Consider the following 26309-nt stretch of genomic DNA (forward strand, 5'->3'; position numbering starts at 1 on the left):
GTAATTGCACCCCCAAATTCTGATGCACACCCCTGCCTCCTGGCTGAGAACTGATGGAGTAAGTAGGAAATGGTTGTGCCCTAGCCTGCCAGTAGTCTTCTAATAGATGGGAAAAGAAGGATACCCACCGGCTTACAAGGCCATGGTTTCAGAGATGTGCTTTAGATGACAGTGCTAAACAACAAACACAGTGGCTTGCTTCAGCAAATGGTTTCCTTGTCTCCTTTTAATTGAATAGTCAGTTATTAGACCCAAATAACCTAGCTTCTTAAAGTGGTTGCAATAAGCAGAAGCCATTGTACTGTACTTTTCAAAGACTTGATTCAAACTCCATAATTGGATTTTCCTGATTCCTCTAGGTCACAAGGGCTACAACACTTGCAGAAACCAGCAGAAGGTGGTCCTAATGGAAATTTGTTTTCATCCTCTTTCAGCTGAAGATGCAGAATATGGGTCTACTAATTAATAAAACGATCAGATAAATTATCTTACTGCCTACAAAAGGAAAGTGACTTTCTTAGAGCAAGAAGTCCCCAGATATTCTTAAAAACCGCATGCTCAAATGGCTAACACCGAATTGCTGATAGGAAATATGCTGTAACTATTTCTTACATGAGCATGTTATGAAGCCTTAGTAAGAGAGCTGGTGTGGATCAATGTAGCTTTATTAAAATCCTTAGGTGAGTAGCAGAATTGAGACAATATGCACTTGGTTGGAATGCAGGTCCTGGTACTTAGAAAGAAGCACAGCATTGTTAATATGCTTCCATTACCATCCACACAGACATTATTTCCTGGGCAATGAGTCGCTACCTAATCATCTAGGTTTTTATTTTTCTTGGTATAGTGTTGTGCTTAGCTTGTAGGTTTCCTTCTGTTTTTCTGCATACACATCAAGTATCGGTCTTTCTTAGAAAATGATGCTTTTTCCCCTGGAATATGAATATATATATATATGTATATATATAATTGAAGTGAAGTTGATATACAATACTAGTTTCAGGTGTACAATACAGGAATTTGACATTTATGCATGTTGTGAAATGATCACCATGATAAATCTAGCCATCATCGGTCACCACGCAAAGTCATTACAATATTATTGATTATATCCTCTATGTTGTACATTACATTCCTGTGTCTCAGTTATTTTATAACTGGAAATTTGTGACTTTTAATCCCCTTCTCCCTGTTGCACCCAATTCCCTACACCTACCCCTCTGGCAACCACCAGACTGTTCTCTGTATCTGAGAGTCTGTTTCTGTTTTGTTTTGTCTTTTTTTTTTTTTTTTTCAATTCCACACAGAAGTGAGATCACGCCACATTCATCTTTCTCTGTGACTTATGTCACTTAGCACAATACCCTCAAGGTCCATCCATATTGTCATTTGTGGCAGTATTTCATTCTTTGTTGTGGCTGAATGGTATTCCATTGTACAAATATACCACATCCTCTTTATTGTTTCATGTATTGATGGACACTTTGGTGGCTTCTGTATCTTGACACTTGTAAATAATGCAGCGATGAACAAAGGGAGTGCATATATCTTTTCAAACTAGTGTTTTTGTTTTCTTTGAATAAATACCCAGAGGTGGGGATCCCTGGGTGGCGCAGCGGTTTAGCGCCTGCCTTTGGCCCAGGGCGCGATCCTGGAGACCCAGGATCGAATTCCTCGTCGGGCTCCTGGTGCATGGAGCCTGCTTCTCCCTCTGCCTGTGTCTCTCTGTCTCTCTCTCTCTCTGTGTGTGACTATCAGAAATAAATAAAAATTAAAAAAAATACCCAGAGGTGGAATTGCTGGGTTGTATGGTAGTTCTATTTTTAATTTTTGGAGGACCCTGCATATTGTTTTCCATAGTGGCTGTACCACTTTGCATTCACATCAACAGTGCACAAGGGGTTCCCCCTTACTCCACATACTTGCCGACACTTGTTATTTCTTGTCTTTTTGATATTAGCCACTCTGATGGTATGAGGGAATAATTCATTGTAGTTTTTTTGATTTGCATCTTCCTATTAGTGATGTTGAGCACCTTTTCACATTTGTTGGCCATCTGTATGTCTACTGTGGAGAAACATCTATTCCAGTCGTCTGCATGTTTTTTAATTAGATTATTATTTTTTGATGTTGAGTTGTATAATTTCTTTGTAGATTTCAGATATTAACCACTTATCAGTTATATTATTTGCAAATATCTTCTCCCATTCTGTAGGTTGCCTTTGCATTTTTGTTGACAGTTCCTTTCACTGTGCTTTTTAGTTTGATGTGGTCTCATTTATTTATTTGCCTTTGGAATGTTTTAAAAAAGAAATTTCTGGAAAATCTTTTACACTCTACTACTACGACTACTTATTTAAGTCAAAGGTGAAATATATTCTTGTTAATAGTAGATGAAACTATAATTAAAAATTGTTGCAGGGAAGCAAGGGGAGGTTTTTGTTACATCAGTCAGACATATTTCAGGCTAAAGTTGATTAAGACAGCTCTGGCCTGCTGCAATGAGGCATTAGCCTTTCACTCCATTTGAACTCAGAAATACAAGTCCTGAGCAAACAGATTTTGAAAAACATGGGTCAATGGGCCCAGTTTATAGATGCCCATGGAACGAGGTTCACCCTAACTGGAGGGCCTTTTCTTGGGAAAGCTTGTTTTTGAGATCCTCAAATTGTCATAAATCTGTCCTTACATATCACCTAGAATAGGGCTAAGAGCCTCCACCTGATACTAACCTATCTTGCACCAGATCATGTGAGGCTGCTGGCAAGACATCTCAGAACTCAGCTAGATAATCACAGAAGAAGTAATGTTCCAATAACTGCTAATTCATCTTGTTTGCCACCAGTGAAAGGTGGCTATGTATATTATCCACTCAAGGCAACAGTTTCATCTCCCCTCCTCTCCTGTCCTATATCTGGAATTTGCAGGAATATTAATGCCACTCCCTGTCCTGGGTAACATCAATTGTTTCTTCCTCTTTTTTTCTCTGTGTCCTTCTTTCTGTGTTTCCCTTCTTCCCTTAAGCTTTTGCACACTGAAGTTATTGAAATGATAGCTCAGAAGGGATTTTTTGTAAACCAAATACATGCAATCCTGACTTCAGAGAAACAGAAACTAGAAATGGGGAAGTGGTGTGAGTGTAATTTATCTTTAAAGAGGTCTCTTCATTTAAAGGGAATTCTCTACTGGACTCTGTTAATAGTCAGTCTCCCTAGGGCCTTTCCTTAGGACTGAGTGTACAAGTATGAGATCTACAGAGACTTGGTTCTTTATAATTCTGTGAGGCATGAGGAGGTGTTACCAGGTGAAGTTTCCATTTCCTTCTACCCAGATCATTTTCACTTTGGAATGCAAATGCATCAAAGCTGAGATTGAAAAATCCATTTAAGAAAATTGATTTTAAGGAAAAATATATCGTTTACTATTTTAGAGTAAGGAATAAGTTTCTGTTCTCACATGATCCTGAGAGTGGTCACTTATGCAAAATGGTGACAATAAAATCAGTCTTAGCATAGTTTAAGGAGGAGTTATTTTGACATAGTCAAAGGTATTATTTTGCCCTTCCTTCTACCCTCCCTCCTATCCCTTCTTTTTCCTTGTTCCTTATCTCTTTTTCTTTCTTTTCTCTTTCCTTTTTTTCTTCTTCTCTCCTTTCTGTCTTTCTTTTACAACTAAAGAACAGTAGGCTGGGAATGCAGCAGTAAGCCTATAGGCTATTTTACCTCCATATGACTCACACAGTTGTTTTTATTAATAGTGAAATTCTTCTTTTCTATATAAACTGCCCCAAAATACTTCCCATCCTCCAACAATAACATGTAAAAAGAATTATAATAAATAAACCCCTGGTCCTGAAGCTAACAAAACTTTCAAACTTGCAGAAGTAAGAATAGTTTGGAAAAGGACTGGTCATAGCAAAAACAGTGTTCAGAGAGGAAAAGCTCTGGAGCTATCATTTTAAAGGCAACAGAAAGTAGCATTCTTCAGAGTTGGAAGTTAGAGTATTATTTGGTAGACCTGTAATAGCACTTGGGGTGATTTAATAGGTAAGAACCAGAACTTGAAATTGGAATTGAAAAAGACTTATTATATAATTTAGTCCCTTTGGTCAGGAAAGGAGCAAGCAATACAATTCTGGATCTAAATTTAATTGGGATTTAACTAGATTCTTTGAAACTTTTCCATTTTTCATCTAAAAAGCACAAAATGCTCATCCTTTCAGAAATAGTGATAGACTGCATAATCCAATAGCTCATAGTATATCCTAAATCAAGTTCTGAGCAGCCACAGTTGTGCAGTCAGAGGTATTCCAACTGAAATTAGAATCTAAACAACTTCTCAGTGTGCAGGGGAAGAAGGTTAAACCATTTAGGTAGAAAAAGATCTGAATCACAGCTTCTATTCCTACGTGTTTTTGTTTTTGTTTTGTTTTGTGGTTTTGTTTCTTGTTTTCTTTTTGGACACTGAAAATCTATGCTAGGATTACATCTTTTGCCCTAAGACTCCTGCAGCAGTTTCTTTCTTTCCTTTCCTTTCCTTTCCTTTCCTTTCCTTTCCTTTCCTTTCCTTTCTTTCTTTCTTTCTTTTTCTTTCTTTCTTTCTTTCTTTCTTTCTTTCTTTCTTTCTTTCTTTCTTTCTTTCTTTCTTCTTTCTTTTTCTTTCTTTCTTTCTTTCTTTCTTTCTTTCTTTCTTTCTTTCTTTCTTTCTTTCTTTTTTCTGCAGCAGTTTCTTAAATATTTCTGCTTCCATAGGGCACTTAAAAAAAAAAAAGCATTAAATCATTTTGGACTGAGTCTATCCAAAGTTAGAGGTATTTTAAAGTATTACCTTCCATGCAAACAATACCAACACTACAGCAAGGAGACTTGATATTAAAGAATAATAAAGCAATGTGTGAATTGAGTATATTATACTTGACTTCTATGAAGGACAAGGCCACTTGCATAATTCAATTGAATATTCATTCATAAACCCATACTTTCCAGTACATAGGTCTCACATGCTACTCTGCAATCAAGCAACAGACAGAAGCCAGCGTTTTAGCAAGTAGCAGACTGACTGGATAAGAATTGATCTCACCTGCTTCTTCCTTATGAACATTATCATAGAAGTCCATATGTTTTGTCATCTGTCATTATTCCCATTTTCCCTCAACTCTACCTTGCCCCAGCCTTCTGGGATAATTGAATGAAGAGAGAGAAGCAGGCAGTGATTGAACAAAGTGGCTATTTATAAACTTGTTAAACCCCATGTCTTCTGGTCTCAGCCAGCTTTCTGCTCAGAAGAGGCCGTTTGTGATACAGACAGGCCAAGTGTAGAATGAGCCACATAAGTGGTATCATTTACATTTTTACAGATGGAAAAACAGACTCTGGGTGATCCACTAAAATGTGTGGCCAGTAAATGGCCAGTAACTGAGTTGAAACCATGTATGGGCCACCGAGTATTCTGAAAGAAACTAATGTAGACTTTCTAGAAGATCTTCTATGATAACTTAAGCTTAGGTGTTCTTAGAGGTTCTTTAACCACCCCACAGCTCCCAGATCTTATGAGTGAAACCCTCATTGTGAAAGGCCTATGAATCCAGAGAAGATGAACAGCGGTAGGCGAGTGAAAAAAATTAGACATGCCATCATAAAACCTGTTTTGAAGAAAGAAACAGAAGTGTGCATGTGGTGATGTTGATAACTTAAAAGGATCTCTGTGGACACGGAATATACTAGAATGGAGTGAGTGTGCCACACGCTAAAAATTCACTAAGATATTAGAAACTGTTCAAATCAAAGAGAGTTTTTTTTTTCTACCTGTATAAAGACATGATGAATCCCTGTATTGAGCTGTCCATAAATTACTTGGAAGTGAGTGATCCATGCTCTGTGTGCTGCAGGACCAGACAGTTGCAGATAGATAAGAAACTGCCATCAAGTAAGAAAGGTCCTAAAACTTGATATGCCTTTAATCAACAAGTCAGCCTTGGTTTTACAATAACATTTCAGGAGACCTGAGAAAACCCTATGGAAAGAAAAATGGCCTCAGAGATGGAAAAAGTGGTGAAGTACTTAAGTCTTTTTGTAAGAAGTACTACAGATGACCAAATATTCTGTCCTCTACTATATTTGTGTGGGTCTAAGAAGAAAGGGTTGCCTTTGTCCTTTTTCATCTAGCTTCCTCCCAGTTTTTGCTAAGGATACCAGTCGATGGCATATTCAGACCCTGTGGGAAGCATTTTTTATCTTGTGTTTGATTACCCAATAATCTCGCTGGATTTATGTTTTATGTGGATGTTTAGCAATATGTACTGTAATTTGTAAAGCTAATTATGAAGCATTTTATTTCCAGGAAATGGGTAAGGTCAGTCTTTTCTGCTCTTGTTTGATTGGTGTATATTATAGCTAGCTCCTCATTATCTGTAGAAGGGATGGTGCTCTTAGGTAGGATGTTTATTGCATGGAAAATCCCCCAACTACATTTTAATATACCTAGAAGTGGGCTTTTCATCAAACTTACTAACAAGTTGCAACATATGAGTGATTTGCTCCCCAGAGAAATAGCCAAAAATGCATTAAGGAGAAGGCAGAAGAAGCGGAGAGCTGAGATAATCCATCAGCTAGTTAATTCACACCTGAATAATTGAGAGTTTGCTTTCTGGTAATTGAATATTTATGAAGGTTCTACAATGTGCTGGAAACTAGATGTGCCAAATAAAGCTAACCTGAACACAGGTTATGTTTAATACAGATCTTACTATTTGACTGGAACACAAAATAGAGCGTGTTTCCAAACTTCAGTGTGTATAAGAATCACAAGCAGGACCGTGTCCGTGTCTGTTAATGTTGCAGATTTCTAGGTGAACCTCAGAGGTATTCCTCAGGAATCTCTATTTTTAACAATTTACTCCCGATGATTCTGAAGCAGGTAGTCTACAGTCTTCTCTTAGAGAAATTATCGATGTAGATAGTGACAGGAAAAAGGTTATCTCCTGGAAGGCACAAGATAAGAAATCAGAGCTATACTGAAGCTATACTTGAAGAAAGAGAAGAAGCCAAAAGAGAATGCATATTTGCAAAAAGAAGCGCATGGGCAATAAAGAAAACGAAAAAAAAAAAAAAAAAGAGGAGGATAGATAATTAAATAATGGTATTATAAAAGATCTCAGTGTCTTAGAGATTTGCTAAAATGCTATGATATCTTGAATTTACTCCAAATTACTTACAGTTCATGGAAGTTACACCTCAGATATGAGCAGCTTTGCCATCTCATAGCTCACTCATGGCTCAGGAGCATCATAAAAGGAAGCCCAAGGCTCCAGAAAGGGGGCCCATACAACAGATGCAGCTATTTGTACTGGAGCAATACCACAAGCTTCAATAAATAGTATAATGAATGTCAGAAAGGAAATTTCATTGGTTAAATTGGTGGATTTTAAACCAGCACAATGGGTGTCAAAAGTGGCTAAATTAGTGGCCTTCAAGATATGTAGACTGGCTAAAATAATTTGGTAATTCATTTCTTCCCTCTGGATAATTGGGGTATAGAAATGCAGACAGACCTGTAGCTCACCTATGACCTGAGGGATCAATTCTAATCTCCCAATAATCTCTAAATGGTTCAGACAGCGAATCTGAGTCTGATTGCTGGGCCTACAAGGCTACAGAATCTTGGTCTTGGGATATTGTCTAGACTTCTTTAACTGTTAGTTTTCCAGGCAAGATGTTTAGGGATCCCTTATAAGAATGGAGAGTTGAAACTTCATTGATCTTAAAGAACAAATTGTATGAATGCCTTGTACCAGTTTGTTAATAAATATTTGTATGTTAAATGTTGAAACATGAGGCAGACTTGTTCTTACTTGCTCTAATTTTAACTTGAAGCAAGTTTGTGAGGATGGTTGCTCATTCTCAGTCACCTCCGATGTTTAGGTTGGTACAGTTATCTACTAAGAAGACTTTATGAGTTAGTTGCCATGACACACTTGGCAGAGACCAGTTCTCACGCAAATGTGGAAAAGTAAAACCTTAATTGCGAGAGAAATTTGGTGAACCTTCTTTTGGTGATCTTTCTCTAGTGAGAACTGATAAAGCAACCTTGTTTTCGTGCTTTCTCTATTCATTGTCTTGCTCTTTTGGACCCAAGAAAGTATGAAAGGGTCGACGAAGGCTTGGTCAAAATGGCATCCAAGGGCATACGGCTTCTACTGGGTCATTCACTCCATGACGAAGAGCAAATGTGAGAAGCAACGAGAGTTTTGCCTATCAAGTATTTGCCTAAGTTCAAACACTTGTCCACTGTGCTCTCTATTGGGCCAAGATCTTCATATTATTTTATTTTTATTTTTTTTAAGAATTTTTTTATTTATTCATGAGAGACACACAAAGAGAGGCAGAGACACAGGCAGAGGGAGAAGCAGGCTCCATGCAGGGAGCCTGATGTGGGACTTGATCCTGAGACTCCAGGATCATGCCCTGGGCTGAAGGCAGGCACTAAACCGCTGAGCCACCCAGGCGCCCCTCCACGTTATTTTAGATCTTGCCCAGCTATCCTCTAAAAGAGATTTTTTTTTCCCTTTTTCTTATTCTGAGTGTATCAACCTTTCCTCTCCCCCCCAAGCAATGGCTGGTTTAAAGAAAAAAAAAAGAGTTAAAGCTAATCAGGAAAGTTCTAGTTGTATGTTCTCCAATTTTCCCTGCTTAATATTTTAAAGTAATCAGATGCTTCCAGTGTATCTGTTTAGAGAAGAAGTTATATCAGTTATATAATACCATTCACATTTATTTATCTGTAGGCACTCAGATATGAAAATGTTCAAACATGTGACATGATAATTTAGTTTTCTACAGTGTAAGTGAAACTGTAAATAGGAAAAGGGAAATGTTATGTCTATATCTAAATATCTATAGCAACATCTTTTCAGAGGTGATATTGCATAAAATAAATTCAGAACATGTAACCCAATAACCATCTCATGTTGAATGGTAACCATACCTATGAGATCATTTCAACATATTAAAGAGTCAAATTATGGAGCAGTAGATTAATAATGCTATAGATATGAATGTTTAAGGATGTTACTCTAAACGGCACACTTTCAATAAAAGCAGGAAGTTTAGTCTGGGTATTCTCTCCCTTTTACAGTTATGTGATTTATTAGACAATGTTAAACAATGTTAACATGCAGAGAGAAAGTGGGAGACACCTATAAATAACTTTGTATATGTTTGCCACAACTTGCCAGCTAATTATTACTTTGAGATATGATATGATGTTTCTGATTAATAAACCAAAAGGGAAACTCAATTATGAATGCATGCAATCAAACTTCGTAAGTAAGCCAAAGTAAACCCGACATTTGTAAGTCAGAATAAGCCATTAGGGAAACTAATATGGTAGTGTTCCAAGGCTACACTGGGTGGAAAATTGTGCTCTCCTGTTTATTTATTTATTTTTTAAAGATTTTATTCACCTATTCACGAGAGAGAGAGAGAGAGAGAGAGAGAGAGAGGCAGAGACACAGGCAGAGGGAGAAGCAGGCTCCATGCAGGGAGCCTGACATGGGACTTGATCCTGGGACTCCAGAATCATGCCCTGGGCTGAAGGCAGGCGCTAAACCACTGAGCCACCCAGGGATCCCCTGCTCTCCTGTTTAATGGAAAGAGGTAGGTAATAACTTAAAAGACAAACTTGGAATTTTGCTTATTACAACAGGACACTGAAGTAAAGGACTTACTTCAAAAGAGAAATGACAATGTCTTCAATTCTTTTCAATGGAGTTCAAGGAATATTTCTTGGGTAACAAACTAAAGCCTCTTCTCCAGATGGCTGTTCTCAGTTCAAGGAAAGACCACCTTTCATTGCTTCAAATCTCAGGACTAGGGGGTTTTATGGGTTGAATTGTACCGCCTCCAAATTTCTATGTTAAAGTTCTAACACTCAGTACTTCAGAATATAAACTTATTTGGAAATAAGACTGTTGCATACATAAATAATTAAGATGATGGGACGCCTGGGTGGCTCAGCAGTTGAGCGTCTGCCTTGGGCTCAGGGCATGATCCAAATTCAGGGATCAAGTCCCACATCGGGCTCTGCATGGAGCCTGGTTCTCCCTCTGCTTATGCCTCTGCCTCTCTCTGTGTCTCTCATGAATAAATAAAATATTTAAAAAAATAATTAAGATGAGGTCCATAATGGGATTGTGTGGGTTCCTGATTCAATATGGCTGGTACCCATATAAAAAGAGGAGATTTGGACATAGAGAGTCACACTAGGAGAATGCTTTCTGAGCATGAAGGCAGACAGAGCGATAATGCTTCTACAAGCCACGGTAACATCAAATATTGACAGTAAACCAAAGAAGCTAGGAGAGAGGCATGAAACACATTTTTTCTCTCAGCCCTCAGAAGCTAAAAGTCTGAGACCTTGGTCTCAGACTTTTAGTTTCCAGAACTGTGAGAGAACAAATTCTTTTTAAAAAAAAATTTAAATTCTAGTTAATCTACAGTTCAATATTGGTTCAGGAGTAGAGTTCAGTGGTTCATCATTTACATATAACACCTAGAGCTCATCATAATAAGTCTTCCCTAATACCCATCATCCATTTATCCCATCTCCCACTGACCTCCCTCCATCAAACCTCAGTTTATTCTCTATAGTTAAGAGTCTCTCATGATTTGTTTCCCTCTCTCTCTTTTCTCCCCTCCTGAATGTTCATCTGATGTTCTTATATTCCACATATGAACAAAATCATATGGTATTTGTCTATGACTGACTTATTTCTCTTAGCTTGATACACACTAGCTCCATCCATATCATGGCAAATGGCAAGATTTCGTCAGTTCTGATGGCTGAGTAGCATTCCATTGTAAATATATATCACATCTTCTTTATCCACTCATTAGAGTCCATGGGCATTTGGGCTCCTCCCATAGTTTGGCTATTGTTGATAATCATGTATTGAGGTACATGTATTCCTCAGAGAATAGCCACCTAGTTTGCAATACTTAAGCCATTCTTAAGCCACCTAGTTTGCAGTACTTTATTATGGCAGCCCTAGCTAATTAATACAGGGGTAGAAACAACACTGAAAACAAAGTCTCTATCCTCAAAGTGCCTACCATCAGTTGTTCTACTGTTAAAGTAGAGAATCCCACTGGTAAAATTTTGTCACTTAAAAAGCAACATCAGGAGCCTGGAAATAGAAATAGGTAAAAGGCAAGATGCCTGGATGGCTCAGTGGCTGAGCATCTGCCTTCGGTTCAGGATGTGAGCCCACGGTCCTGGGATCCAGTCCCACACTGGGCTCCTTGCAAGGATTCTGCTTCTCCCTCTGCCTGTGTCTCTGCCTCTCTCTGTGTGTCTCATGAATAAATAAAATCTTTAAAAAAGAGAAATAGGTAAAAGGAAAATGTATGTTATACAGGTATGTTATACCCGAATTCCGACAAGATTGAAGTTGAAGGGGAGAGGCACCGATGTCTTGAAATGGCTGACCATGAGGTCAAAGCTGGGAAGACAAGTGAGGGAAAACAATGTAGGAAAGATATGTATTGATGAGCTGCATCTAGCACAGGAAAAGTGGGGTCAGTGGGAGTAGTGGAAGACAAGGTGGCTATAGAATTTTGCTTTAAAGATTCCTACTCTTTTAGCTCTGGATTTGGTTTAAGTGTACTATCTTTGAAGGACAAATGTGAAGACTTTTTTTTTTACATTTTAAATATGTTTATACATTTCTGAATTCTACTGGAAAGCATAGAGTTGCTACCTTGTGAATATTTCCAAAAATTCTTAAAAATATATTATAAAAATATTTTAGACCCATAAAATCCACATACAAATTTGTAAAGTGACCATCTCTATAGATGCTGGTTGGCTTTAAAAATATAGCATTTCTAATATAGTTTAAGTCCTGGGGGTTCCTCTGCCAGTTCCCATTTCTGCCCCTGACTCCTACCTCCAACTTGGGTGTTTATTGTTTACATGCACTTTTTCATATTCGCTCTCTAAATCATCCAGATCAGAGGCAAGAAGACTGAAGTCTTTATACTAGTAATGTTGCCCCTGCCAGTTATTAGTCCAAGGATGTGCCTGACAGGATGTTAATTCCAAATTGCTTCCCAACTCTTTTCACCTGCAAGCACAGTGGGTGCCAGAAGCGTCTCTAGAGCAGCCTTTCTGACCAAGCCCCAGGTGCTGATTGGTGGAGTAAATGCATCCCAGGAGCCTGTGTATATAAAGATGGTAAAGGGAGATGAGAAACAGGAGAAGCATGAGGCCAGCATCAAGTACATGGCTTTCCATCACTTGGATATATCACACTTTATTTTCTTGTTGGTGGCCATTTAATATAAGTAGGTCTTTATTCCATTTTTTTTGGTGAGATTTTAAGTAATTTCTACACCCAATGTGTGGCTCAAACTTACAAACCCAAGATCAAGAGTAGTGTGCCCTACCAACTGAGGCAGCCATGTGTCCCATGCTAGTTTTTAACAGAAGATGCTAAAAGTACACCATAAAATATAGGCATTTCAAACATTCTCTAAAGATTTTTAAGATTTATTTTTCAATTTAAGAAATGATATAAATCTCTCCTACAGTTCTTCTGTATGAGGAATCAGGTGAAGGGAGGGAGACTGTTTTTTCTGGATTGTCCGTGATGAAGCGAACTGGGAGAGGAGTTAGAACTCCTTCTCACAGAGAGCAGCTTGCTTTGATGTCTTTGGCCTGGGTTCTGCAGGCAAGGGATCCTCACTGCAAGTGGGGACAGGGTTCATGTCAGGGCCTCGTCAAAGAAGAATGCTCTGTTCTCAGGGTGCTTCCAACCCTTTTTTAACTTCCCAATTTATAGCTTGCCTAATTGTTGTCTCTTTTGTTTAATGCTTTGAAAGATAAGTTTCACCTTTATTGTCTTTTTCCTCACTTTTTAAATTATTTACTTTTAAAGTTATTTTATTTTTTTAGGGGGGGATCAGGAGATATCTGTAAAAGGGGTAGGCTGATTGCCCAAAGCAAGGAGGCTTGATATGTGTTCCTCCTTTCTCATCTAACCCCCCACCCCTGCCCCCAATCTTAGATTTTGAAATACTGAAAAGATAGTTCCCCACCCCTGCCCCCAATCTTAGATTCTGACATACTGAAAAGATAGTTCTATCTTCTATTCGAGCTCAAGACCTAAATGCAAGGCCCATGTGGGATAGGATGACATCCTAAATCATACATAAACAATGCTTTTGACATCTCGACATATATGAAGGGGAGAAGCATAATTTTCCACCCAAAGAGCAAAGTACTTTTCACAAATTTGCTGAGAAGCAGTATCAGAACAGTATATATTTTGTCCACGCAGCTCATGTGCTGTGTACACAAAGATTATGAAGACATCCATGAGAGGAAATCCAACTGTGAAACCCTACAACTTGTGCATATTTGAGACATTTTGAAAGATGTGAAGGGGTAGTAATGCTTGAGGAGAATCCCTGAAATAAGAGCAAACATCTTTACCACTTAATTCTGGGATTCTTTTACTCAAGTATCAGAATTTCCCTTTTACTGGCTTGACTTAAAAATAACCAACTAATATACAATTGCCACCACAGAAGACACAAACTGATCACCTTCCAAGGGAGAATTTTCCACTTCTCCCAGTTTTCAGCTCTTAAGGAGGTGGTATGATGAATTGACTGTGTCCCTCCAGAAATTGAAGTATTCACCCCCAATTTGATGTATTCAGAGGTGGGGCCTTTCAGAGGTAATGAGGTTTAGATGAGGTCATAAGGGTAGACACCAGTGTTCCCATGATGGGATTAGTGTCCCCCTAAGAAGAGAGGCCTGAGCTCTCTCTCTTTCCATCACTGAGGACACACTGAGGCAGCAACTGTCTGCAAGCCAGGAAAACAGCACTCACTGAGGAAATGAATAGGCTGGCCCCGGGTGTTGAAATTCCAGCCTTCTAGAACTGTGAGAAATAAACCCCCGCCACTTAAGCTACTCAGTCTCTATGGTGTTTTGTGATAGTGGTCCAAGTTTCAGGTTGAGAAAGTTCCTAAATAGGTATTTTAGACGGATGTCTGCAAACCTGATTATACTACTTAAAAACTGTAGAATTTGCTGCTTGAATACTGGAGTTTTATGAACTATAAACTGTCTCAGGAATAGTGTCCCATCCTTCATAAACTCCAGTGTTCTATAAAGTTTCTTGAGTGTTTGAAGCCAGTGGAGGAGCACTTGCACTGTTAGTATCTTTCTTTTTTCCTTTTCCTTTTCCTTTTCCTTTTCCTTTTCCTTTTCCTTTTCTCTTTCTTTCTTTCTTTCTTTCTTTCTTTCTTTCTTTCTTTCTTTCTTTCTTTCTTTCTTTTTCTTTCTTTCTTTCTTTCTTTCTCTTTCTTTCTTTCTTCTTTTTTTTTTTTAAGATTTTATTTATTTATTCATGACAGACCCAGAGAGAGGCAGAGGGAGAAGCAGGCTCCATGAAAGGAGCCTGTTGTGGAACTCCATCCCAGGAATCTAGGATCATGCCCTGAGCCAAAGGCAGACGGTCAACCACTGAGCCACCAGGTGTCCCTATTAGTATTTTTCTTAAAATGAATGTAGGGGCTTGAGGCACCCCCAGGTGAGTGTGCCAACTTTAGGGTGCCCAGTCTTAATGACAGTTCTTTCCCTTCTGAGCTTTTCCTGATAATGGTACACATAAAAAAACCCTCTTTATCAATATTTTCCATTTATATGAAAAATGCAGTGCGTAGGTATGAGGACTAGAAAGAGACTGGCAGTGCTATGGCACCACACAAAGAGGTGTTATTTCTGGATTTATAAAGACAGCAGGAAGCTACCGTTTCCCCTTTATTATCAGAAGTAACTCATCTTAGAAATGCAGTGAAACAGCCTGTATCTAAAGTAAACTCTGAGCAAACATATTGATAGAAACAAGATACAAGAAGGAGTCATTGAAAACTGGAAAGATTCAGATGAGACCAAAATGGAACTACTGTTTCACATGTACTTTTACTAAGAAAGACATGGGATTTAATATTAGGACATCATTTTTCTTAGATGCTGAGTAGATCTATGGCTCATTTAATATACAACTAAATGTATTGTTTTATTTTCAAAACCTGGACCCAGGATAGTCTAAGTCTTCCTTTTGTCATCCCAACGAATCCAGAATTGAAGAATACTCTCCAGATCCTGGCAACTGTGGATATCTTCACTGGCAACCCTCTCCAGCTGTGACAAATGAGATTCGAGGACAGTGCAGGCAAAATAGGCAATCCTGTTTTGATGGGGTGCATTTATGTCACACCATACCACACTCGTAGTTCACATTTTTGTTTTTCTCAGTCCTGTTTGTCTGCCTCTTGTAAATTGTGGCCTATTTGGCTTATCCTCTCTTCTGTCTTACATCGTTCTAGGCAAACTGAATTCAAGGCATGTACAGTGAGGGACAAGGGGCTTCATAGTCTAGTGCCAGCACCCTTCAAATTCCAAGGTTCAGATTCACTTGTGGTGCATTTCCTGCCAACGTGAACGGAAGGATGGCTACAATTTGGAGAACAAGAGGGACATGAGGAGTCTTTACAAACTTTTATTAGAGACTGTATGGGAAATGTGACCTAGATTAACATTAAAAATTCAAAGTTAGAAAACTAGTTAAAAAAAAAGAATATATAGTGATTTTTAAAAAGATTTTATTTATTTATTCATGAGAGACACAGAGAGAGAGAGAGGCAGAGACACAGGCAGAGGGAGAAGCAGGCTCCATGCAGAGCGCCTGACATGGGACTCAATCCCGGGCCTCCAGGATCACTCCCTGGGCCGAAGGTGGGGCTAAACTGCTGAGCCACCGGGGCTGCCCTATAGTGATATTTTTTAAAAATCCAGAGAACAGTGCAAAATACGAAAAGGAGTATAATAAATGGTACTATATCTTAAGATTGTTGTTATAATCCTCTTTTAGTCAATATTTTACAAATTTTCAAGAGTGTGTGAAACACACACACACACACACACGTATATAAATAGCCCAAAACGTAATTCAAAATATTATAGAAAATGGGCTGCCTTTGATTTTGAGACTTCCTTATATTCTCTCATTTCAGGATAAGGGATAAGAAAAATAAATGTTTACAAACACATTCACTTATGAGCTTACTAGATGTTAAAATGCCTTATATTTTGGGGGGTATTTCTAGCACGTGAATAAACTGTAGTAGTGTTGGTAGGATGGGGAAATTCTCACTTGAATAAATGCTGTCTAAATTCTTGGGTTATATAACCTAAAGTATAAGCTGAAGTAATGCAGGAAAATAATTTACAACTGTTTTATTAACAATGAATTTATGTATTACTACCATCATATTCAAAATAGATTTGGAAAAAGATATTCATAAAATTAGTACTATTTTTTCGAAGTAGTGTCTGCAACTCCTATTATTATTTCTGGTAATTCCTGATACAATAGAAAATACACTGGACTATTTTATATTTTATTATTCTTTTCAAGTTTAACCCTTGACTGTTTCCTCTCTTCATAATAAGAGTTTGATCAACATGTTGGGTTTTTATCTGCATTTTTCTCTTATATGTATCAATTAGATATAAGCTACTGAGCCCAAATCTGTAGAATCTCTCATCGCTTTAAATCTCCTAAAATCATCCTGCATTGCCCTCTTGCCCTTAATTAAATAGCCTCTTCGTGGCCTCTTAAATATTCTCAAAATTACGGATTTCATGCCTATGCAAGAAAACTTAGCATTGGCATTTACAAACGTTAATGAAAAGCCTGCATGTCTTCGTTTCTTTTTCATTAAGCTTTTCTCTACTCCTTTCTGTCCTCCACCTGATTTTTTTTTAAGATTTTATTTATTTATTCATGGAAGATACAGAGAAAAGGGAGGCAGAGACACAGGCAGAGGGAGAAGCAGGCTCCATGCAGGGAGCACAATGTGGGACTGGATCCCAGGGCTCCAGGATCACGCCCTGGGCCGAAGGCAGGCGCTAAACTGCTGAGCCACCTGGGCTGCCCCACCTGATTTATTTTAAACATGCATTGCTTTTGTTTACTTTGACAACTCCTTTCTCTGATTTCACACTTGATTTTTTTTCACTGTATGTTCTCACTTACACCTTAGGTTTTTATAGAGGAGAACAATGATAAATCATTTTAAAGTCTCCATTTTTGTCTCAACCTAAATCTGACAAGTTCTCAGTTGAATATTAGGATTCAATCAGTGTTCTCTGATCCTTCCTCTGTTCTTATAAGTAAATGGTCCAGAGTTATAAAAGTTTAATAGAGAACATGTAAGTAACCATTCCATATCAGAGCTCATGAAAATGCCCATCTTCTCTCAGACAATAATAAACCAAGAAACAGAAAACTGCTTTTCAAATGGTCTGTGTCCCACTCATCACCACAAGGGGGCATGTTGATACAAACGCATCATTCCTCTGTGGTCGCATCGTTCATAAGGACATCATGAAGGTTTTGTTTTATTATGCTTTTATGTCTTTCATGTTTCTTAGCATGTGTAGTTTTTATAAAGTCATCCTAAGAATAGTGTAGTTTCTAATGTTGAGTGTAGAGAGTGAATTTCACTTCAGAACCAGAAGAAACATTCTAGGTCAAAATCTAGAAACTGCATTCCAGCAATTTCTTCTATTTCCCAGAAGGTACACTGGAGTTCAAGTAACACCTAACCATTGCCAAGTACACTCAAACCCCATCAACTCTAGGCATTCTAAACAATCAGTGGCATAGTTTGAAAAATGCACAATTGTTTTAAGCCTGAGATAAAATTCAGCACCTGGCACAACCAAAGTGACTCCGCTATCTGAAAAAAATTCTTCCTGTTTTGGCCACAAGTTATTATATGTCACAGTTTAAAGTATATTCACAAAATGTTACAGGTCTTCAGTAACTTCCCAGAAGGGGCATACATTTCCACAGTCAATACTGAAGAGGAATGAGCCTCAGAGATATCTTAAAGAGAAGAAACTGCAACAGGGTAGCAAAATGGAGAACCCCAAATCCATCAAACCAACATCCATCAAACCAACATCACGTCAGAAAGAAAAATTAACCCTGGAGATAACAATTCCACTTTTCATTATTGGGCATGTTTTACATTGGAAACTATCTTATATGAGAAACTATTGACAAAATACTTGTGCTGCATGGAATACCTAGGCAAAGAATAATGTCAGAGGAGCTGTTGATTTTTGTCCTATGCTATGTTCTCTTGTTAGTGTGACCACAACTTTAACTTCCCATCACCCACAGCTCTTCCCCCCACTAAGCCTCGCCTCCCCTCCCTAAATGTATGGACAAATCTTGTACCTGCCTGAGACTTCAGTAAGGATGGAAGAAAAAATAACTGAACATGTGTCTAGATTGTATTACAGCACTTAATCAAGATGGAGCTTTTAAATTACTGGTTTCGCAATTACCTGGGTGTTTATTAAAACTCTAGATTTGCAAATCACACCTTGCTACTCCTCCCCCAGACCTACAGAATGAAAATGAATCTCCGAAGCTGGAAACTGGGAATCTGCATTTTAAATAAGTGTCTTGTGATTTGTATGTCGTTAATCCCCCAAAGAGGCTATGCTCCGTACTTTCTTACTTTTAATTAATTTATTTATTATTCAGATTTTACTTATCTATTTGAGAGAAAGAGAGAGCATGAGTGGGGTGGGTGGGGGAGGTACGGGGGAATGGGAGAAGCAGACCCTCCCAGCTGAGGAGGGAGCCTGACCCCAGGATCTCCAGACCATGACCTGAACTCAAAGCAGATGCCTAACTGACTGAGACACCCAGGAGCCCCATTTTAGCTTATTAATTATCTTGTTAGTTGTTACATTTCTGTAAAGTGGAGAGTGGATGGCTTTTTTGATTCTATTCAAGATGTGGAAGTTGAGGCACAAGGATCTCCCTCCCCCCTCCCCTCCCCTCCCTTCGATTTTCTTTTATTTATTCATGAGAGATAGAGAGAGAGAGGCAGAGACACAGGCAGAGGGAGAAGCCGGCTCCATGGGGGGAGCCCAATGTGGGACTCGATCCTGGGACTCCGGGATCACTCCCTGAGCCGAAGGCAGATGCTCAACCACTGAGCCACCCAGGTTTCCCGAGGCACAAGGATTTTAAATTAATGATCCATATTTATTCAATGAGTTAGTGGTCAAACTGAGATCAGTTACAGCTCTGAGTTCATAATCCACTGGTTTTCTATCTGTATTATGTCTCTAGTGTTTTCTCCACGCTTAATGATTCCATATACATATTCTGGTACTGAAATGCCTTGATTACGAAACTCCATGGAGGGTGGCATGAAGATGAGGGTACACAGCTTACCCTTGACTTGGTTAGTTACTACCTTGTATTAGAGTACAACGTCGTTCTATAGAATCTGTGTTTTTCTTTAACTAGCAATTATCTTTAAAAGTAAATGTATTTGCAACTTAAGAACTACAGTCAAAAAACTCTGCTAAAGAAAAAGAAGAAATCTCAGCTTTTATAAAAAAAAATAAATGGTATAAACATATTAGAAATGTTGCCTTCCCGGGGCACCTGGGTGATTCAGCTAAGCATCTGTCTTTGGCTCAGGCCATGATCCAAGGGTCCTGTGATGGAGTCTCACATCAGGCTCCCTGCTCAGCGAGGAGTCTGCTTCTCCCTCTGCCCTTCCCCCCTGCTTGTGATCTCTCTTTCACCTTCTCTCAAATAAATAAATAAAATCTTAAAAAAAAAATGTTGCCTTCCCTTAAAGAGATTTTACTTGCATAGCATATATGAGAAATAAACTTTTGAACCACTAAAAAGAATAAGGTAATGATTCGGTTTCCATAAAAAGAAGAGAATTAAGGACCAGAATGTGTTGGGACCTAAATTATGCAACATATACAGGCAAGAGTAATCTAGAAAACATTATCTTTATGTATAATTCATCTAGCAGCTGCCTATTTGTGACACATATTATACACTGATTAAGAGCATGGTTAAACAACTGAATAATGTGCATGCTTCATATAATAACACCCTGTTCTTATTGCAAGTTTAAAGAGGCAAAACTAGGTACAGTGAAACTTTCTGTGTTTATGTTAATTTGAACAAGTCATGATCTGAATATATGAAAATATTGATTGATCGTGGATGCACTCAGAGCTATTCTTTGCAGAGGGAAGCCCAAGGGAGAGTTTGGGGAAAACTCTTTGCAGCCACCTTTTCAGTGTCCCTTGTTTGCTTTCCTTGTAATGAGCCATGGCTGCATATGTTTATCCTATGGATACCTGATTCGTAAGTAAGCCAGCATGAACCAAGCATGGGATAGCCAGGGGAGAAAATGAATAAATGGGAGAAAAAGTATTTATTTCTTAACAAGGGTACTAATATCTTTTTGTAAAGTCTGAATCTTTTTGTAAAGCCTGAAATTCAATTTTACGTCTTTACAAAGCAGACTCTAAGGTTCTGTAGTGCTTTCTCTAGTTTTGATCTCTCTCTCTTTTTCTTAAAGATTTTATTTATTTATTCATGAGACAGAGAGAGAGCAGGCTCCACGCAGGGATCCCAATGTGGGACTCAAGCCCAGGACCCCAGGATCATGCCCTGGGCTGAAGGCAGGCACTAAACTGCTGAGCCACCCAAGCGTCCCTAGCTTTTGATCTCTTAATGATTGTTTATAGGTTTGGAAAAGTTGATGACTATGGGTCTTGATGGTAGGCCCTGGAGTGACAATGAGGGATGGGTACTGAATTTGAAATTCTGAGGCAGAATCTGAAGTTTCTTGGAATATTGCCCAGAATTCCATTTTAAAAATCAGTAATTGTACTTTTCATTTCCTTAATCTTTCATTTAAAGATAAATGTAGCCCAGTGAAAGGACCTTCAGTCATCTTTTTGATCTGAGAAGTGTATTCAAACAACTACACAAACATGTTGTCTAGTCACTGACTAATACTGAGGAAAAACTTTAAATATAAGGGTCAGAGAGATCTCTTGATACTCTGTCAGGAGCTATTTCTCTATTTGTATAACATATATTTTCTTTTATCTAAAAGTAAAATATTCAGAATAATTTAAAAAGTTCAATAAACTGGGACGCCTGAGTGGCTCAGCGGTTTAGCACCTGCCTTCTACCCAGGGCATGACGCGGAGGTCCTGGGATTGAGTCCCACGTCAGGCTCCCTGCGGGGAGCCTGCTTCTTCCTCTGCCTGTGTCTCTGCCTCTCTCTCTCTCTCTCTCTGTGTCTCTCATGAATAAATAAATAAAATATTAAAAACATAAAAAAACAAAAAATAAAAAGTTCGATAAGCAAAAGATGGATCACCAAAGACTAAAACATCAATCTCTTTATTTCTCAATATTCAAAGACCTCCAACTACTACTATCCACCACCTTCTGCATGGGTCTCAGAGGTAAGAGATAGAGGGGAGTTTGCAAATAATAGAAGAGAATTTGTAATGGGAAGTATTGGAAGAGGAAGAGGAGGAAGGTTCAACTGTAGGACAAACATCTTCCCTTAACACTGTCATTACTGTGATGGTTAATTGACATCGTTTCCAATATAAAGGCCCTATGACTTGATACCACTTAATTTCTTTGGGCCTTAATATCTGTTTCACACACACACACACACACACACACACACACACACACACACACATATCTAGGCAAAGCTATTGACACAAGATCTCCCAAGTCTCCCCACCACTCTTCACTTTTCCTATTGCTAGTATATATCAAACTACCATCATTTCCTGTCTATGGTATGGTAAACAAGTCTCTTTGCTCTCTCTCTCTCCTTGACCCTCTACAATTAATTCATTCTCAACATATAGCCAGAGTGAGCTCTTAAAAACACAAATTCTGTTATGTCATCATCTGCTTAAAATCATGCCAGTGGGTTCCCTTTGCAATTTGAATACAATATCTACTTTTGTCCATGACCTTTGAGTTTCTATCAGATCTGTCCTCATTTCCTACTTCTCTTTCAATGTCAACCATCCTGGCCTTATTCCTAGTCCTAACATATGCTAAGTTTGTCCTCATTTTAGGATCTATATTTGTTTTCTAGAACATCTGGCTTCAGATCTTCCCTTGGCTGATATCCTTATAATTTTCAGGTCTCATTTCAAATACCACCTCATTAAAGAGGTATTTTCTGAACATGCCTTCCAAGGTAGTTACTTTTATTTTTAAAGAATTATTTAAAAAAATAATTAAAAAATTATATATCAGGTACCTGTCACTGAGATGAGATTCCCTTTTTAAAAAACTACTTTATTATTTTCATTCCCACCATGCTCAAGATTGTAAACTCCATGAGAAAAGCTTGTTTATTGGAGTATCTCCAATGCCCAGAACAGTATCTGGCACACAGTAGGCACTCAGTACACGTGTGCTGTATAAATCTCAGATTTTAGGTATACATTCAATAACGTGAATTTTAATATCTGTTTTCTCCCCAGATTCTAAGTACTTTTAGCTCCATTATCCAACTTGTCTAATAATATTAATAAATATGTGTTAAATGAATAAATCATGATAACTGCACCTTCAAACTAACTGTATACTTACAGCCTGCTTAGTCTGTTCAGTTTGTATGACGGACGTGATAGTTAAACATTCACTTTGTCATTTTTCTATTTACATACTCTATTAATATGGAGGTTTTTCTATCTATTGGCTACTGTATCAGAATGTCTTTGGATTACCATTCACAGAATTATAGATGCCCAATTCTCAGGAACCCAAGCAAATAAGACATTTCATTAAATTATAAGAAAATAATTGGAGTAAGTGGTTTCCGCTTGTACACCACAAATGGTTGTATTGACACAGAAGCACAATTTCATTGGAGAACTAGGCTCTTTGTGGTCAAATGCTCATATATCCTCGCATCACGAACTAAGTTCTTTTTATTTTACTTCTTGGCCATCCTCAGCTTTGGGTTTGTCTCCTTAAGCTTGTTGCCTTTATTCAATATTATTTCTGTGAGACCTCAACCAGAAATTTTTTCAGGAGTTGTCATTCTCACTTTACTTTTAAGTGACCAGTGTGTAAAATTTAAGTGTCAAAGGGGAATGGTATAAATATAACTGGTTTATATACATCATGGTTTATTTCTGAGACCTGAGCTCATTACAAGCACCCCGATTTTATTAGCAAGGAAGAGATGACACAAGAGGTTGAGTCAGCAGCTAACAGGGTCAACTAGGAACAGTATAAATAACTGGAACCCTTTATCAATTTATTTGCTGTTGATGGGAAGCTTTTTACACTGGGAATAAGTAGGCTTTTCTCCAGAGCTTTCATGTGATTTATTTGGCATTTATGTTTTTCTTTCTAGTTTTTATGGTCAACAACAACAAAAGAAAGCATTCTTACAACATCAGAGATGAAACTCGTAATTAAGCATTAGTAATGACTATTTCTCCAAGTGGTATCTTTGGAATTCTAGATTTAAAGTCAGCAGCTCTGTGTTCATTGTCTTACTTTGTCTTTTTTCTACACACACAAGACGGGCCAGTGAGCACTGTACTTTCTGCTTACTGAACATCTGCTGATTGATCTTTCTCGGTAAATCCACTTAGCCTGGATTTGTCCTAAAATCACTGGGAGCAGGGAGACTAACTCTGAATGAGGCAGTTTTGGATGTTACTAACACAAACACAAACAATGCCTGGTGTTTCCTGTGGTTCTTGGTTAATCATCAGGTGTAGGTTGAATACTCTGAGAACTGTGACTGGCATTTGATTATTCCTCATCGATTAGCATTTAGGTTAGAAGGACTGGATGTATTTCAGATGTTTGTAGGTATTAGAATTTTATGTATTATGTGATTTTATGAACCATGTCTTGTATCTTATCTCTGCTGTAAGCATCCTTTTGTGCTCAAAACTTTCAACCGGATGTGTTCAGAGACTTCAAAACAGAATTTTCCCCTCTGTGACTCTTTGTTGTAAGTGCTTCAATGTCTGTTACATTTGTTGCTTTCCATTGCAATTTTTTCACCTCTTTCTGATGCATTAAGGATTATTTTAGACTCACTTAGTTGATGGTTTGTGATTAACAGTGATATCAGAGGAGAAATAAATATAATTTTACTGAAAAAAATTGTTCTTAGAGTTTCAGTCACTTCCTAGCCTTTTCTTATTGGTTTAATTATCAGCAATTAATGAAGCAGTCATTAAATAGCATATTATTTTAGGTGCTGGAAAGCCTTACAAAAATGTAAATGGTAACTCTCCTGTTCTCCAGGGCTTTACACAAATCTAAAGGAACTCATTACTTTAACAAAACAAATTACTCGAAAGTCATACACCAAACTTTGAGTGCTAAACAAGAAGTTTCTCAGTGGTCTCTTATCTTCAATAATGTCTTTCCAGGTCAAAAAAAAAAAAATGCCTTTCCAGGTTTAAGGGACTTTTCTTTAAAATGCATATGGGAAAGATGGAGTGCTTGGTTTTGTAGATGCTCTGCACAAATGGCAAATGGAGATTTCCCCAAAGCATGGCTTGGCTTCTTAACGGGATGCACGATTTAGCTAGATGGTCCCCTCTGTCTTCTGGATTTCTGATAGAGCTATCTGTTTGTTCAGTACTTTTCTCCTCTGTGTCCCATAATCTTCAAATCTTTTTCATTTGTTTTACTATAAACAGCTCTGTAATGATCACAAACTGTTGTTTCCTAAGCTTCAGAGATGAGGCTTTTTCAGGAAACGATTCTTTAAATATTAATTTCCTCTGGTATTGTTGATTCCCACTTCCATATTTTGCTCAAGATCTGCCACTGTCAATTCACTCAAACAGTATATTTCAAAGAAGTTTTGTGTCCTTCGATATCACCACTGCAGACACTACCATTAAGATTTTGGGTCTCTCAGCCTGTGTGTGTGCCATTCACCTCCTGAACAGTTAATGAGGAAGATTCTTGCTTTGCATTTAACAAACGTTCTCTTTGGTTTAGTATAAAGCTTTGTTGCCCTTTCATCCCCACAGTTGGGGATTTGCTTTCTGGCATTTGGGCTCAAAGTGTAGAGACACTCATTTCTGAGAATATAGCTACTACATATCAGATCATTAGAATTTCCTTTACAAAAAGCTTATATTGACAAAGGTAAATAAAAACTGTCAGACTTTCTTCTCATGAATTAATCTATCAAACTCTTGCTGGCTCAAGGGCACGTTTTTTCCTTTGAAATTAGGAAACCTAATATTGGCACATTGATTTCTTCCTCTTCAGCTAATTGTAATGGCCTCTGTATTAGACTGATTTTGACTGACTGCTATCATAGTGTCTGCCATGTGAGAACTATTTTTTTGTGAAGAGTCCTTTAGTTGTTTTTCCCAAATGGCGTAATTCTTTTCTTAGTGATGAATTTGGTTCTTCTCACCAGGATTTTATTGTCTTTCATTCTTCTAAGGTTTATTTGTTCATCACCGTTTTATTGAAAAAAAAAAAAACTTATTCAAATCTTCACATTACAGCATTCTGATAACATTGCTATTTTTCTCACTTTTTTCCTTTTTACTCAGACTGCTGAATTTACATTTACCTAGAAGAAACTGTCATTTCCTTTCCTTTAATTTTTCAGTGAATCCTGTGCAGGATCCTCTTTTTATATTCTATTTATGCTACTGTATGTTGCTTCTCTGGGGGCTAACAGCTTCAAAATAATCTACCTAAGTGGTCTGCCTTTGTGCCTGAAGCAATCATACCCCCTCCATTTTCAGCTTGGCTAAATCTGAAGGAACAATTGAAATAAAAATCATTCTTCAAATTGGCCCTGGTTCATTGAGGGTAGACTTAGTGTAAGATAAATTTTACCAAAAGCTTTATCTTAGCACATCACCTATACACTACCCATGACCTGATGGAGTAGATTTCTAAAGGTAAAGTTTTATTTTTCAACATAAGAAACTAGAAACATTTCTCAGTACAAGTTCTTTTAGTCACTGCATCAGATATTATACGATTTTAGGTAAAAGCATTTAATTTTTTTTTTTACTGTATAACTTTTTACAGTAACTCTTTTATTTAAAATATACAAAAACGAGTGAAAACTCTGAGTATGTTTTATCAGGTTAAACATACTCTCCAGGCAAATCTTAATTACTCATATTAAAGCAGAATAGTGAATGATCTGAAATAACTTTTGTCTCACCTTTATCAAAAATATTTGTTTTTAAAGCTAGACATGTCTCAAGATTTAAACATTCACTTCAGGAAGTCAGGCATCTGCACACCTCTTATGTTTTACTGTATTTGGTTACTCTTGATCCACCCTCTGTGTAGTGATTTATCCATTCTAAAGAATCCCTTTATG

At 37.8% G+C, this 26309-nt stretch overlaps 1 protein-coding gene across 19 annotated transcripts in view; it reads right to left on the reverse strand.

Annotated features, from left to right (window-relative positions):
• The window catches only part of EPHA6 (EPH receptor A6), an 887621-nt gene that overhangs the window by 77816 nt on the left and 783496 nt on the right, over positions 1-26309 (reverse strand). The window contains exon 17 of one of the 19 annotated variants that reach the window (XM_077884573.1): positions 6724-6979. The exons of 17 other annotated variants lie outside the window; for them this stretch is intronic. In XM_077884573.1, coding sequence (XP_077740699.1) covers positions 6884-6979 — 96 coding nt within the window. In that variant the 3' untranslated portion in view covers positions 6724-6883. Of the gene's footprint in view, positions 1-6723; positions 6980-23140; positions 25399-26309 lie in introns of those variants that run through there. One more of the 19 variants, XM_077884575.1, reaches the window with a different exon arrangement.

Source organism: Canis aureus, chromosome 35, assembly GCF_053574225.1.
Source record: "Canis aureus isolate CA01 chromosome 35, VMU_Caureus_v.1.0, whole genome shotgun sequence".
NCBI classification, from domain to species: Eukaryota; Metazoa; Chordata; class Mammalia; order Carnivora; family Canidae; genus Canis; species Canis aureus.